The sequence below is a fragment of the Motacilla alba genome, chromosome 10 (assembly GCF_015832195.1).
Source record: "Motacilla alba alba isolate MOTALB_02 chromosome 10, Motacilla_alba_V1.0_pri, whole genome shotgun sequence".
NCBI lineage: Eukaryota > Metazoa > Chordata > Aves > Passeriformes > Motacillidae > Motacilla > Motacilla alba.
The window spans coordinates 12,234,053-12,248,750 of record NC_052025.1 but is presented as its reverse complement, the minus strand read 5'-3'; the positions used below and the strand labels follow the sequence as shown (position 1 = coordinate 12,248,750).

Genomic DNA, 14,698 nt, shown 5'->3' with positions numbered 1-14,698 from the left:
AATTTCTGGTTGAAGTTTCAAAACTCATTGCTCTGACCATTCCAGGGGAGGACAACAGAGTCTTTAAAGCAGAGGCAGTGAATTCATTTCAGTGCATGTTTGATTCCTGAGAAGCTGCTTCTTCTTTCGCCCTTTCAAAAGCAAAAGTTTGAGGTTTTATTTTTTGTTTTTGCCCTGAAACTTTATTGTTTCATTCTTCCATCAAAGCCCTGAATACTTTTGAAAGGAATTTTTTTATTAAAAAGGAATCTTTTTTGTTGTTGTTTGCTTTGCCAAACTTTGTTCCCTGAACCACCTGTGCCATCCTCTTGGCTGTTTTGGGAGCTTGGTTCAGCCTCCTGCCCCGACTGCTCCAGGGGCACAAAAAGCAGCAGGCAGGGCCAGCACCCCCCTGGGGACACTCTGGCTGGGGTTTTGTCCTGGCTCTGCCACGCTGGTGGCATGCTGGTGCTGGCAGTGGGACTGAGCTGCTGCTGGCTGATCACAAGCTGCCCCTGCTTTGCCTTTCCTAAGGGCAAGGGTGCTCACCCATGTGCCTGCCCTGATTTCCAGTCTGGGGAATCATGTTCTGCTCCACGAGCTTCCTCCTGCTGGTTCAGGTATTTGGACTATTTGACTTCACAGCTCCAGGACTGCTCTGTGCTGGGGGGGCTGCATTTCAGGGCAGGCTGGAGCATTTCTCCCAAGCACACATTGCTTCTGCCAAGGATAATGCAAAAAAATCCCCAATCCTCTTGACCCCAGTGGGATCAGGATTTAGGGTCTTGTTTCCTGGTTTTGCAAACCTTATTTAAATTAGAAGTGTTTACAGGAATAGTCTCAATCCAGCCAGCTGCAAATAGCCTTGGGAGTCTTTGCAATGAAAAACATAATATAAACACAAGACATTATTATTAAAATGGAAGAATACATAATGCCTTTGTACTTTGGGACAGCAGAGGACCAGAGCAGAGTCGACATGAGGGATAGTTAAGGCATAACAGGATGAAACAGATGTAAACTAATAAAAGAAGGATTCAAAGTGTCTAACCATTTTCAGGTAGTCAAATAAGTAGAAGTACCAGTATTATTTAAAAATAAAGAGTAAAACAATATTCCTGCTAACTGACATCTGGGTACCTGGCTCAGCTTGTTGAAATACCAGCAGATCCATGAGGCAGCAAGTTTACAATTTCAGTGAGGCTCATTCCCACTTCCATCCCCCTTCCTCTCTCCTGTATGTCCATAATTTCAATTCAAGAAATAAAAGAAGGGCTAAGAAATGTCCATGATGTGTGGAGGGACCCCAAGCTGTGCTGCTGGTGAGTGAACTGCCACACCCAGAGGGTCACTTCTCCTTGTGTCTGTTTTTCAGGGAGCTTTGCCAGGCTTGGCTATAAAGGACAAGCCAAACCATCCTGGATTAAAGTCTTTAATCATCCTGGTTATCAGAAAGCTGCTTCTCTTCACCATTATGTTCCCTTGAAGCTGAGAAAATATCAGTGTCCTGATAATACTGTTGAGCCACTAAAATTTGCTTTTTCTCAGACCTGCTTGGAGCACATCCCTGCAAAGGCTGGGGTGCCCTGGGGCACTGCTGGGGAGCACCAGCCAAGCAGAGCCCAGCACCACCACCAAAACCTGCTGTCCTTACTAGATTGTACCAAACTGATGGCGTCCACTTGTATATTTTATAACCAATAAATATATTCTCACCTTACCCTCTGTGGTAGAGCTTTTATTTTTCAATCAGTGCCTTACAGAGCAGAACAGGAGCAGTCTGTGGGCTGTCCTTCCCCAGGGGAAGTGTTTCAACATATCTGTGATTCGGTATCAAAAGGTAAGTTTTAAAGGCAGGAGCTGCTCCGTGGTAACTGTGGAACTACAAATGAAATTTGGTGTGGAAATTTAGCACTTCCAGGGAAACGTGAACTTAAGCAAAGGTAGGGAATTCTCCCTTCATTCCTGCTTTTACCCATTAATGTCTGCTTTTTAAAAAAGGTGTCCATCTGCTGTGGCATCTTCGGTGAACGCAGCAACATTTGCTTGGTCAGTGTGCAGTGATCTCGTGACAATGTCTTCTCATCAAACACAGCACAGAGCACAACAAGGAGTTATGGATGTGTTTCTGTCTGAAGCTAATGACTAGTCAAATGATGTTTGTCTAACTGATGTGAACACTTAATTAAGGACCTACCCAGGATAAATAAAACCCAGGATAAAGTATGTGCTGCTTAGGGTGAGGTCTTGTCTTCCTTTCAGGCAATGCTCATATAGCCTTTTGGCTCCCATTGAGGACTGAAATATTGTCAGTATTAGTGGCTAATTCTCATTGCTTTATGTTTATGCTGCAGCTGTTTGAAGCAAAGACAAAAATAGAGATTTATATGCAAAGTGAGAAAAAACTGGCGGCCTCAGGCTAAGCACAAAGTGACCCTGAAATGATGAAAGAGTCACTTGGGTTTGAACATGATGCTACTTGGTGCTAACAGTGAAGGGACAGGTGATTTCAGATCATCCCTGTCATGGAATAGCACAGGCTGTTCAAACAGGTAGGTGAAGGTTGTGTAACTGATGTCCTGTTGTTTCTCTGGCATTCTCAGAAATGGCCAAACAAGTTGCTACAGGGAAAGGTTAGTGTTTTGTTGGCCAGACTTCTGCTCCCCGGTGAGAGATTGCTCTGGCATCCACGCGCCGGCCAGCTGACTTGTGCCTCTGAGTGGGGACTGAATGCCTTGGATGGGACACTTGCCTCATTCTGCCATGGTCCTTGGATGTGCTGAGAGCACACCCAGAAGGTTTACAGGCAGAAAAGGAAACTGTGGCTCCATCCCCACACCAGGTGGAAGAGGTGAGAGTTGGGTTTGGCCGGGGAAGAGGTCCTGGCTTGCCAGAAAGTGTGAAGAAATCAGCGATGCTGCTCAGTAAAGGTAAGATAAATCATGATGCAAGGGACATCCTGGGGATGAGAATGGTACAATAGCCTAAGCAGCTGGAATTGACCCTCTAGGGAGATCCCTGAAGTCCTTTGGAACTCCTATTAATACCTAATTGTTGTGATTTCTGATGCTGTAGAGGGGGAAAAAAGCAAGATGTTTTTGGCTCGTAAGCATAAGCCCAGCACTGGAACAAGTACTTACAGAGCGAGCTTTTAGCTTCTTGGAGATTTATTTGATAATCTGTGGCATGTCCAGACCCTGGATCCCAATAAAACTTTGCAGAGCTCTAACCCCAGGCTGAGACTAAACAATTGGCAAAGGAAGAACCTGGTGAAGGAAGGAGAGGAATGTGCCTAAACCTCTGAAAAATCTCTATTCCTCCTCCCGCCCCAGAAGGAGAGCAAATGGCAAATGTCCTGGAGAGGAAGGCGTGGAGTCGTGGCGAGCCAGATGCAAACAGTGAAGTACCACAAAAGCAAAAAGAAAAATATTTACATCCTGATGCAGTTATTTGGGTGGTTAAAAGCAGCAGTTTGAAGAGGATTCAGGATGCTGTGATCCTCTTCAGCCACAGCTCTCACTTTCCTTACCTAGGGAGGGAAAAGAGCCCTCTAACCAGGGAGGCTCTGCAGAGGGTACTGTTCCTCCAGGGACTGCTGGGACATTCAAGGGGATGTTTTCAGAGGCTGCTGCTAACTTGGCACACACCAGGAGCCCGTGTGAATGAAGCTGTGGGGTAAGTGCTGCATGGCTGTTGTGTTTGAAGGAGGCTGCCCTATTCCTCCTGGGATTTCCTGGGGATATCCACCCGTGTGCTGGAGCCCACAGGGACTGTGTGAACTCACAGCTAATCCAGGTATGTCCAGCACATCCCGTGCATTCAGGGTGTGTGGCCATTCTGGTCACCCCCAGAGCATTTCTGCAGTGGCTCTGGCATCCCCTAGAAGCACGAGCTTGGCTGGCAGCAGGCACAGCAGAGTCAGTGCACCCTGAGCCTCAGCAAATGGGGCTCAGCTTCACACTCCTTTGGTGCTTTGAAAACTTCGTGTGGTGGAGGAGGGTTTAATTCAGTGAAACGCTGAGCACTTCGAAAGCATGTGAAATTGGGAGTCAGTCAGCCTTGGATGGGTGGAGTGATGGGAATTGCAAATGATTTTGTTCAAACAGAGCCAAAAATTGCTTCCTTTCCTCTTCAAAGTCTGTAAGCCTCTGGGAAAAAAAAAAAAAAAAAAAAAAGAAGTAAATTCTTCAAAAAAGCATAGCTTTAAACCCCCTATTTCCCCCTTTTTATTTCTGTCTCAAAATAGTTTGCCAATATTACAACAAATTAGTGAACACCTCAGTTTTCTTTAATTTATTCATTGTAAAAATTTCCTCTAACTCCTGCTCCTCATTCAGAATCTATTTTTACGGACATCAGGAACCAAGGAATTTGCAGTGATGTTTATACAGAATATGTGAGCAGAACCTTCTTGTTGGGAAAGTTATTAGATAAATTTATAAGAAACCAAGGTTCACTGGGAAAACAGTCAGAATGTTGCTTTTGACTCCAGTATTGATTCATTGAGAATTAAAGTCTGTTCCTGAGTTTAATCCTCCTCCTCTTGCTAGTAAAAACGAGCAGCTGATGTGTGGGTGGCAAGCAGAAGAAAAAGATGTGGAGCAGAGGCAGCTACGCTCTGCCATGCGCTGGGACTGAACAGCATTTCCATTAGCAATCCCCAGAAATTCCTGTGTTTATTTTCTGAAGGCTTTAGCTGTGCCTGTGGCTGGGTGTGTGAAAATCCCCTCTGTATGTCACTGTAGCAAGGGCTGGCATGTTCTCAGGTCAGAAAAGCAAACGTGCACCTCAAATCCATCTTCCCAGCTGGGGCTAAAATACAAAATTCCATGAGCAGGGTGAGGGGACCTGCTGCCATGCAGAGTCAGCAAGAAGGGAGCAGAGGCGTTAATTCAACAGCTCCTCCCTCTCTCAGGATCAGCTTCCAAATCGATGTTGGCCTCCCTGCATATGCATGAGCAAAGATGCAGCAAGGCTTCAGACCAGAAACTGCTGCAGCCTCTGCATCAGTGGTGGTTGTGGGAGGGTCTGGGCTTGGTGCACCTTGGCCCTGGCACTCACATCTCAGGGTTTCTGAGAGCATCTTCCTTGCAGAGGGGCCCTTGGGACACTTTAGTGTCTGCTGGGAGTTCACCAACTCCCCATCAGGTAAAAGGCTCCTTTTCCCTGTGAGCATTCCCTGTTCTCTGGGGATGGTGCTGGATCCCTGCTTTTCCCCCAGGCAGGTTGGTGGTCCCTTTCACTGGGCAGTAGCAGCAACAGAAGCCACATGGTTTGCTGCCCCTGTTTGACATCTTTTTCAGGAGATATCAGGTAGCTGCTGCTTTTTTCCAGTCCTTGCCTCATTTTTAATGGTTTGTGAATGATCCCATTATGCCCTCTTTGACATACTGAAAGGAGCTCTCTCCAGCAGATGCTGAAGGTGCATCCTCCAAAGAGTGTCAGGTCAGTCTTAAAAAGCACTTGTAAACACCCAGTATTGGGAGTAACTTAAAAAAATTTTGCTGCCATGTTTGGGTGGTTGGTCCAGAGTTGTGCAAGGGGGCGAGTCACGGTGTGTGTTTCTGAATGACCCCGGAAAGCTCCACTCTGACCCTTCAGATTCAGGGTGTCTGTGTGGCCCCACCACGATACCTGTGAGGATCCAGCTTCCTCAGAGCCTTTCTCCACCGTTTTGTTCTCAGAGTTGTCCTCAGAGTGTTGCCTCCAGCATTAAACACGTGGGAAGGGCGGTGGAGAGGGATTCCTCTGTGCAGTATGCTTTCTAGTACAGCATCGCTGCTGACACCTGGTAGCAGCCAGCTGAGAACTAATGGTTTCCTGCATCTACTTTTAGCATTGTCTGCTGCTATTGTTCACTTTTTGGAAAGGTTCAGCAGCTGGGAATCATTTCAGAGAGTCTGCCTTGCCAGATCCAAGGATATGAGTCCCAGTGCCATTGCCAGGCAGCTTTTAATGGCTAGATATAAAAGCTTTTCTCACCCAAGAGAGAAGTCCCAGATGGTATTTGAGAAAGGCTGGAGATGTGAGGCTTAGGCATGGCCCTTGTGCTCCGAGAGCCCGAGTCTGCAGGGACATTTGTTGACACTGGTGGTTACATCAGAGCTGGAGCCTGCTCAAGGATGTGTGGCTGCATCCCCTCGGCTCCCAGCGCTGAGCCGGGGAAGCGCTGCCAGGCAGGAGATAACTGCTCCTGAGCCTGCTCCTGCACCTCAGGGACCAGGGGAGTCACTATCTCTTCCTCCTCTTACACTGAACAATCAAACCAGACACGCCACTGCTTGTGCCCAGTATTTGGGAAGGATGCTGAATGGAGAGGTTTAGAAGGAAAATTCCTGAGATTATCCTCCGAGCAGCATTTTTCCAGCCCGGTGTTAGTCAGAGCTGAATCAGAGGAGTCAGATCCTCTTGGCCCTCTTGGCTCCCAGCCTTTCCAAGTGCCAGTTAATACTAACACTGCAATGAACTCGGGCTCGCTGCGAGCCGAATCAAACACCCTACCTCAGCCACAAAATAAGCAGGATATTCTTTGGACTGGGGCAGATCAGACACTGGGAAAACATCGGAGCCCTGGCACACAGCTGATGCCTCTGAAAATGACATGACTTCCCAGTGTCTGATAGCTTGTTTTGAGCTCTGCTGATGAAGATGGAAACAATCAGGGAAGCAGTCCCTGGTGAGCAACAGGGGATATAGAATCAGAAGCACAACCTGATGGTAAGTACTGTGCAGTTCCTGGCTCTAAAGAAAGCAAAGGCTGAGAAATTTCTTGATGTAGTTTCCTACTAGCTTACTACAGGTCTGTGTCAGAGGTAAGGTTTCAAAAAAGCTCCTTTGAGCTCTTAATGGGCTAGAACAAAAATATTTCTTTGCTACCTACACAGCAATAGGAGAGCAAATGCATGCCACTGTCAAAAAAGCAATCCCTTCTTTTTATTCCTGTGAAACCTTATATCATCTGAGTATATTTTATGACCAAAACCTCACTGGTTGGAATCTGGCTTTATGGAGCACTCACACACAGTTGTGTCCACACTGTGAGAAATGCTGTTTATCTGCAATGGCCATCCTGTGGTATTCCCTCTTGTTTAGTTCTTCCTCCATCGTTCCAGCGGAGCCTAATGACTGGGTCTGCAGATCAGGCTGTGAAATAATCACTAATAAATCCTGGCATTTTAATGGTGACTGCTGTGCTTTGGGTGCACCTCTAATAATGTTTCTTTGAAAGAGCTCTGGCTTATCCAAAGCTGATGGTTAATGCTGTTAAAATGTCAGACACGTGCAGCCTGGTTCTGGCACAAATTCCACGGCGGCGGCGCTGCTCTCTGATAATGTATATCATTCAAAGTTATAACACTGCTAAGTGCATTCCTCTCTTCCACTGCTCTGTAACAGCATTTCAGCACCTGGTAGACTCCACCAAGCATTGAGTTTATGCTGCTTCCAGAGCTCAGGGCTGTCAAATACACTATACCAAAGCAAACAAACATTTCCCTGGCAAAATATTTCCTGTAAAATGTGGTCCTAGTGCTATTTTTACTGCAATCATTGGATTATATGTGTTTTGAACCTATCATTGTACTTTGAGCTGTGGCACCTTTATGAACCATACAGTTCATATATTTTTTACATATACACTATAAAATGTGCTCCAGAATAAATCCTGGCTTTTTCCATTCTTTTTCTTGTGTTTTTGTTGTTGTTTTTTGTTGTTGTTTAACAAGTGACATGGAAAATAACATTTATTTTTGCCCTAAAAAATCTGGGGTACCCTGGAATTGTTTTTCAGTGGGGTTTTTTGTGTTGAACTAAACTATGTGATGCATACATTTATCCAGTTTCATCAGTGGGATGTGACATGACAGCTAGAAATAAATGTCTTTGATATTCCCCAGACACTGGCTTATATGATAAAACCTAAAGACTCCAAGGACTGCATGTGAATTTTAAACAGTGCCTTATGAATACAGAAGTGGGTGTCCTTGCCTCCCTGTGAATACACATGTCAATAAATTGTCATGAGCCTGGGGCAGAGCTGCAGAATCAAACACTGGAGACCAGAGAGAATCACATTAATTCTAACTTTGACTTTCATGACACTGCTTGTTTGTTTTTGCTGGGGGTTGGCTACGGAAGAAACAAAAACAACATTAGGTAGGCTGGTTTCAAAGGCAGCTTTTGGTTTTGCAAGAAATTTCTGAGCTGGCACGCTCAATAGACAATATTTTCTTAGATCTGAAATCTAAGAAACTGCATGCTTCAGGTTGGAAGTGTGAGTACAGTTTATCTGGGGGTTACACAGAACACCACTGCTAAAAATGTGCGGGTATTTCGGGGGGAGAGAGGTGCCACTGAAAGGTTACTCCACGAAAATTTGTCACTCCGCAAACGCCTCCTCTGTTGTGTTTCATTACTTTCTAGCACATGTGAATATGCAGCCCCAGAGAGTCCTGACACTGGATGTGTTTATGCCACATTCCTAAGGCGTTTTTGGTTACAGCTGGTGGCTGCTTTCTGAGTGTCTTATTTGGATTCCCGAGTGGGTTTATCCTAACCAAACAAAGGGTGAGAGCTGCCCATGGCTCCTTGCTCTGTTCAGGCTGGTCCTGAACCAGTGCAAAGGTGTTTTCAGCCATTGAGCTGAATGGGAGTGGATGTGGTCTGGCATAAAACTGGATTTAACCTGTTCTTATTTCCTTATTTCTCTCTCTTTTTTTTTTTTTTTTTTTTGTGCAGTGATTGAGCTGAGGGAAAAAAAAAAAAAGTGTAATTTTATTGATATTCCTTTTTTTCACAGTTATCCATACAGAGAATTGAAAATCCTGAAGAATGGCTCTACCTACCTCCAAGTGTCTGGCTGGAAGTTTGGGGTTTTTTCTGTTCATAATCTCTTCAGTAAGCACAGGTAAGTTTTCTTGCCATGGGGAAAAGGGTATGGTTTGTAAAGCTATTTTTAATAGGTTTAAATTGACCAGCTTTTCAGTCTTTGTATAAAGAGAGCCAAGGACAGAATGAAAAAACTGAGGAGAAAAGCAGTTTTCTGGTGTGCCAATATACTCAGTCAAGGGCAGCTGGAGTGGCAAACACTGAAATTTCTGAGCAGGTGAAAGTACCCTCAGCAATCCCTCAGACTCTGCCACACATTCTTAAACCAAACACAAACCCAACAAATTGCCACAAAGAAATAGCAAGAGAAACCTCAGGTCTAATAGCTGTGGCTGAGGGAGGTGAAGGCGAGCGCTTTCCTGCATTCCTCAAGCCCAGATGTGGAGAGCAAAAAGCTCTGGCCGGGGACATCCCTGTCCCTTGGGTTTTGCCTCTTCCAAGCTGTTTTTTTACCAAGCAGTTCAGGGGAGGGGGAAAGGGGAGCTTGATTTACATATTCTATATACAGCTAGTTTGGAGGTTTGTATTTGTTTGGAACAAAGAGACCATATGTCTTGCCCCAAACACTGCAGCTGCATGAAGCAACCTCTCATTGTCATGCTCAGGCCCTTTTGGTCAAGAAGCAAACATTCAGTTAATTCCTTGTGCTGGGTAGAATTTGCACTTTTATTTAAAAAATGACAATGAAAGCAGTAATCAAGCTGTCAAGGTAACTGGACCAGCTGGCAGAAGATGCTCAGCCTGATGGTGTCTTTGGCACAGCAGATGCTGGTGATGTGCAAAGTTCCTGCTACAAATTGGTTAATGAAATTGGGAGTTTGGGTCCTCTGCTTCTGGTTTGTTGGCTTTTGCTCTCTGTCATCCCAAACACCAGCCTAAATTCCTCTTGATTTCCCCTCAGGCTTCCCTGTGTGCCTCTCTGTTTCAAAAGAATGAGTTTGGGGGCACAAATCATCTTTTGAGACTGCAGGAAGCTCCTTGCATAGTAGCATATTCAAGTAAATGGAAAAATGAACAAGATTTTTATCCTTTACATTTGAATTGATTAATTAAGGTATAATTGATAAATTACACCTTTACATTTGAATTGATTATCTTGGTTTTATATCACTTCTCATCATGAGCAAATTTTTTCTATTATCCTTATTCTCAGGGAAATAACAGCTCTTTTTCTTTTTTAAAATTTTTGCCAGTGTGTATTGCAGTTATATTTGAACATCTATTTACAATGCAAGCCCCATTCCCTGTCTGAAATATTTACCTTTCTAACTTTTATTAATTCTGTGTGGCTTCTGGTAGGAACCCAGAAACACCTCCTCATTTTTCTCAATTACTGTAAATCAGAGGGAGTGCCTCTGACATTATTAATGCAATTCCAGCTTCCAGCTGGCACAGTGATATCAAAATCAGGTCCTGGATGTTTATGTGTATCTGACTTGCTGCCTGGTAGATTATTGGCCCTCTCTGATTTACTTCATGTATATGGGAAAAGCTTGCAGAGAGACAGGTCTATGCAGCCCTCAGGAAACATCCCTCACTCACCTTGAAAATTGATATTTATTGGGGCTCTGGAGATTTTAAAGCCATGGCTGGTCCAATTCTATTGTTTTCTTAAGATATGAAGCTGGTGGAGGAATGTGAGGGGAAACTGAATGCAGATGGACAGATTTTGGTTTTGTTGCAGTGGAGTTACAGATGTCCTTCAAGTTCCACAGTGGCAACACAAAACAACTGCCTGTCAACCGCACCAGTAGCAGGAAATGTTTCCTTGCTTGGATTCACATCATTGTCCTTTCCCTTTCCTGGAGGCATTAGTACCTGTGGGGCAAAACCCACCCAGCTTTACTATACCGAGCTCCAGAGACACAACCCTGCTGAGGTCAAGGTGTTTATCCCATGCCCATCATCATTGATTTGTTGGTCCTGTACTTTTCTCCGTGGTGTTTTTGTTTTAAGGGATAAAAATTAGAAAGCTGGTGAGAACTCCCAGCCCTTTCTGAAGGCAAAGGGCTCATTGTTCAAACTTCCACTGACCTCAGCTTCCTAGGATTAGAAAGGGTTCTACCCTCAGAAAACATGCATCACACGTGAGACTCTCACTCACAGTTTTGTTGATTAGACTAAGACATGAGGCTCACATATCAACTGAGGTTGTACCAGGGAAATATTTTATCTGAAATAAATAGTTGCAACATGAGACTCTTGCATGTGGTATGAGAGCTGTGCAGACCAACACGTCATGGCATCCCATCATCAAATTTGTGTGTGGAGACTGCAGATGTGTGATCCCAAAGTGAATGAATCCTTATTGCTTCTGCCTGGCAAAGCTCACAAACCCAGACAGACACACTTGTGAGGTTCCTGTTGCTCTCTGTTACTGGATGTAGTGGTAATTGCTTGGTGCTTGGTGTTTCCTTGTTAGTTTGATCTCTTTTTCTTTCTATCTCCAGTGAAAATATTTAATACAAACATACTTTAACATATTTATAGTAAACAAAGCAGTTTTTTGGGGGCACTTTTAAAGGTAGTAGTTTTATTCTTTTATCAAAACCTTCCCTGGGCTTTGTGTCTAGATGGTATGAACAGAGCTAAATGCCACTGCAGGAAGGGCTCAGTGAAAGACCCTTTTCAGTAGTTTTCTAGAAACTGCATCCCCTGCAAGGCTCCTTTGCATTGGGTTTTTCCATTCTTCCAGAAAACAGAAAACCATACAGCTTAAGCTGTTGTTTGTTTTCTTTTGGTCATGACCCACATGTACCCTGCTGCACAGAGGAATTGCCGTGTCCCAGGGAGGCAGCCAAGAGGCTGATGCTGAATGACACTGTAAAGATGCCCAGGTACAGAGCTTCCTGTCTCACTCCAAACAAACACTGATTGTCCTCGCTCTCCATCTTTGCCCAGCAGAAGCAGCTGTCACATGTCCTGACAGAGAGCCCGAGTTAGAAATCTGGAACCCAGGTCACAACGAAGAAAACCGCGTTGAAATCCGCAACGGCAGGAAGCTGCTGCTCTCTTCTTCTGCCACTGTCCACTCCATCCACATCACTGATGGAGGTAAAACCCGCTGCTGCCAAGGCTGGCTGCACTCTGCTCTCCACTGGGACTGTTTGAATCACTGGGGATCGTGCTGGGAGAGCTTCTTGCTGAGAAGTGGGCAAACACAGCTTTACCTCAATACAGGGCTGGGTGGTAGCTGAGGCACTGACATTCTTTGGCCATTGTAACCAGCGTATTTTCTGTCCTGTCTGGAGAATTTACACAAGTAGCTCAGTGCAATGATCAGTTCTACTTCTGCAATTTGCTTCAAAACCAATTTTTTTTTAACCAAACCACTGGCCGGATAGCATCATACCGCAGTAGTTGTGTTATCAGGGCCTCAGGACAGGGCAGATGCTTATGTCCCTCTTTGTCTCCAAGGACAGAGCCATAGTGTTGCTGGCATGAATAGCTTTCATTCATCTTAACTCTAAATTTCTGTCTCAGTTTCGAATGGGTCCTCTTCCATGTAGATCTTATTTGCACTCTTCAAGAACTGGACTGAATAAAAACCAGTGTTTTCAGGATTTGTATTGAGAGCTGTTTTGGGGTGTATGAAGAGAATTTTTCAAAAACTGTGATGAAAGCTCAGCATTGGGTTTAGCACAATGATACCACAACCTCAAACGAGCTGCTGGGTGATAAACAAATGTCATAACCTTCTCTGCCTAGGAAAACTGGTCATCAAAGACGATGTGCAGCCCATCATTCTGCGTACAAGACACATACTCATTGAAAATGATGGAGAGCTGCACATTGGCAGTGAGCTGTGCCCTTACCAAGGCAATGTGGTTATCATCTTATATGGGCGGTACGTATGCATGATAAAATACTACCTTAGAACCTTCTGGCATCTCTCTTCCACATCAGGGAATGAAAATGGTCCTTAAAATTACATGTTCTCAGGTATACTTATCATCAGTGCTCTGTGGAAAGTTCAGTAACTTTTTAAACAATTTAAATGGCCCACAAAAATTGATGCAGGTTTGGGATTTTTTCTCTTCTACTGAGAAATGAACACTGAGGTGTTGGGGCATGCTAGAGAATCAGTATGCACCTTCCCACAACTCAAACTGATTTTCCAGAATAAGCTTAAAACCTGAGGAGCTATTTTTGTCTGAAAGCTCTCCTCTCTAAACATCCTTTCTTTTGTATGGGAATTGTGAGCTGAAGGATAATACGTTTGTCTTGCAGATTGGTACAGGATCTCTTAAAATTTCAAGGATGCTAAATTAATATTTAATAACCACTGGACCTCTTAGCTCCTGATTAGGGTCTTGCCTGCCTCCAGAATTCAAAAACACAGATATGCCATTCAGTCTGGGCTCCAGGCCTCCTCTGGCCCAGATATAATGAATATAGCACGTATAAGCTGCGTTCCCGATTGCTTTTAGTCCTTGGTAGCTGCTACTATTTTTTAAAATAATTTATTTTCTGTACAATGTGGGCGTCTCCTGATTCTTGGAATAGCTGAAAAAATGCACAGCAAACTTTGAGACTTCTCTCCTTGGGTCACGGCAGCACAAGGAGAGAGGTTTCTTGACTCAGATACAAACCCAAACCTGGTCCCTTTCCTCCCTTCCTGCTTTAGAGCGGATGACGGCAGCCAGCCAAATCCTTACTTTGGACAGAAGTACCTTGGAGTCAGCAAAGGTGGCACTCTTGAGATCCACGGAAAGAAAAAGCTGTCCTGGACTTTCTTAAACAAGACCCTCCATCCTGGTGGCATGGAAGAAGGTGGATATTACTTCGAGAGGAGCTGGGGCCACCGGGGTGTCATTGTCCATGTTATTGACCCAAAGACAGGGGCAGTTGTCCATTCAGATCGGTGAGTGACCTTTTGGCTGCCTGGATGTGAGGATCTTGGGGAACAGGCTGGGCACAGCATCTCAGCAAGCTCAAACACACATACTTCAGCACCTTCTTCAAATGGGTGTGATTGCATGTCTGTGCAATTCCTCCTAGACCAGCCATCTCCAAAACCACAGAGTGAGCAGTGTTATACCTTGAGCAGTTATACCTTGAGTGTTATACCTTGCAGTTTGTCAATTAGAGTTTAATCAATTTGGCTGAACAGAACCCCCAAACACACCCTGCTAGACAAGTGCTTTTGCAGCAGGGTAATATTACAGTGAGCAATACAGAAGAGTACTTTCTTTACAGTACTTGCTTTTCAGTACATAAAGGTGTGGTGAATGCTGCTGTAAATGTTTATGGGGTTTTTTGATCATTTCAGGTTTGATACCTACAGAGCAAAAGAGGAAAGTGTCCGCCTGGCTCAGTATTTGGGCAGAGTTGCAAATGGCATGATCCTGTCAGTCGCAGTGAATGATGAAGGATCCAGAAACTTGGATGACTTGGCCAGGAAAGCAATGACCAAACTGGGCAGCAAGCATTTCCTCCACCTTGGGTTTAGGTATGTGCCAGTCCTGCCAGTTCTCCCAGCACAGAGGCTTTATTATGTTCCTGAGATGTCCAAATAGCTCCACTCTTTCAAAGTCACAAAGTTCTTTCACATGGGAAAAAAAATTTAAAAAGAGGGAAACTTTTCAATGTGCAGTTTTAGCAGGCAATTAGATAGTTTCAGATGCACTCAGAGTCTATATTGGGTATTTTTATTAGCAGATTGAGGAATAGCATATGATTCACATTAAAAAAGATGGTTTTCCAAGATATTGTTCCCACAGGTTGCTTTTTCCAATTTATTTTCAAGCCATCCCCCAAAGATTTAAGAAGCATATTTATACACATACAGAGGATTAGATGGGCTGAGCATTAAGGAGGGTACAATAATTGC

The 14,698-nt window shown here is 44.4% G+C and overlaps 1 protein-coding gene and 1 pseudogene across 10 annotated transcripts in view; both read left to right on the top strand.

Annotated features, from left to right (window-relative positions):
* The window catches only part of LOC119705160, a 42,490-nt pseudogene extending 40,795 nt beyond the window's left edge, over positions 1-1,695 (top strand).
* Positions 1-14,698, top strand: part of LOC119705019 (cell migration inducing hyaluronidase 1) — a 98,000-nt gene that overhangs the window by 40,935 nt on the left and 42,367 nt on the right. The window contains exons 1-6 of one of the 10 annotated variants that reach the window (XM_038146931.1): positions 2,721-2,830; positions 8,777-8,884; positions 11,770-11,919; positions 12,574-12,712; positions 13,493-13,729; positions 14,138-14,317. In XM_038146931.1, coding sequence (XP_038002859.1) covers positions 8,809-8,884; positions 11,770-11,919; positions 12,574-12,712; positions 13,493-13,729; positions 14,138-14,317 — 782 coding nt within the window. In that variant the 5' untranslated portion in view covers positions 2,721-2,830; positions 8,777-8,808. The other 9 variants (XM_038146930.1, XM_038146924.1, XM_038146925.1 and 6 more) reach the window with 9 other exon arrangements.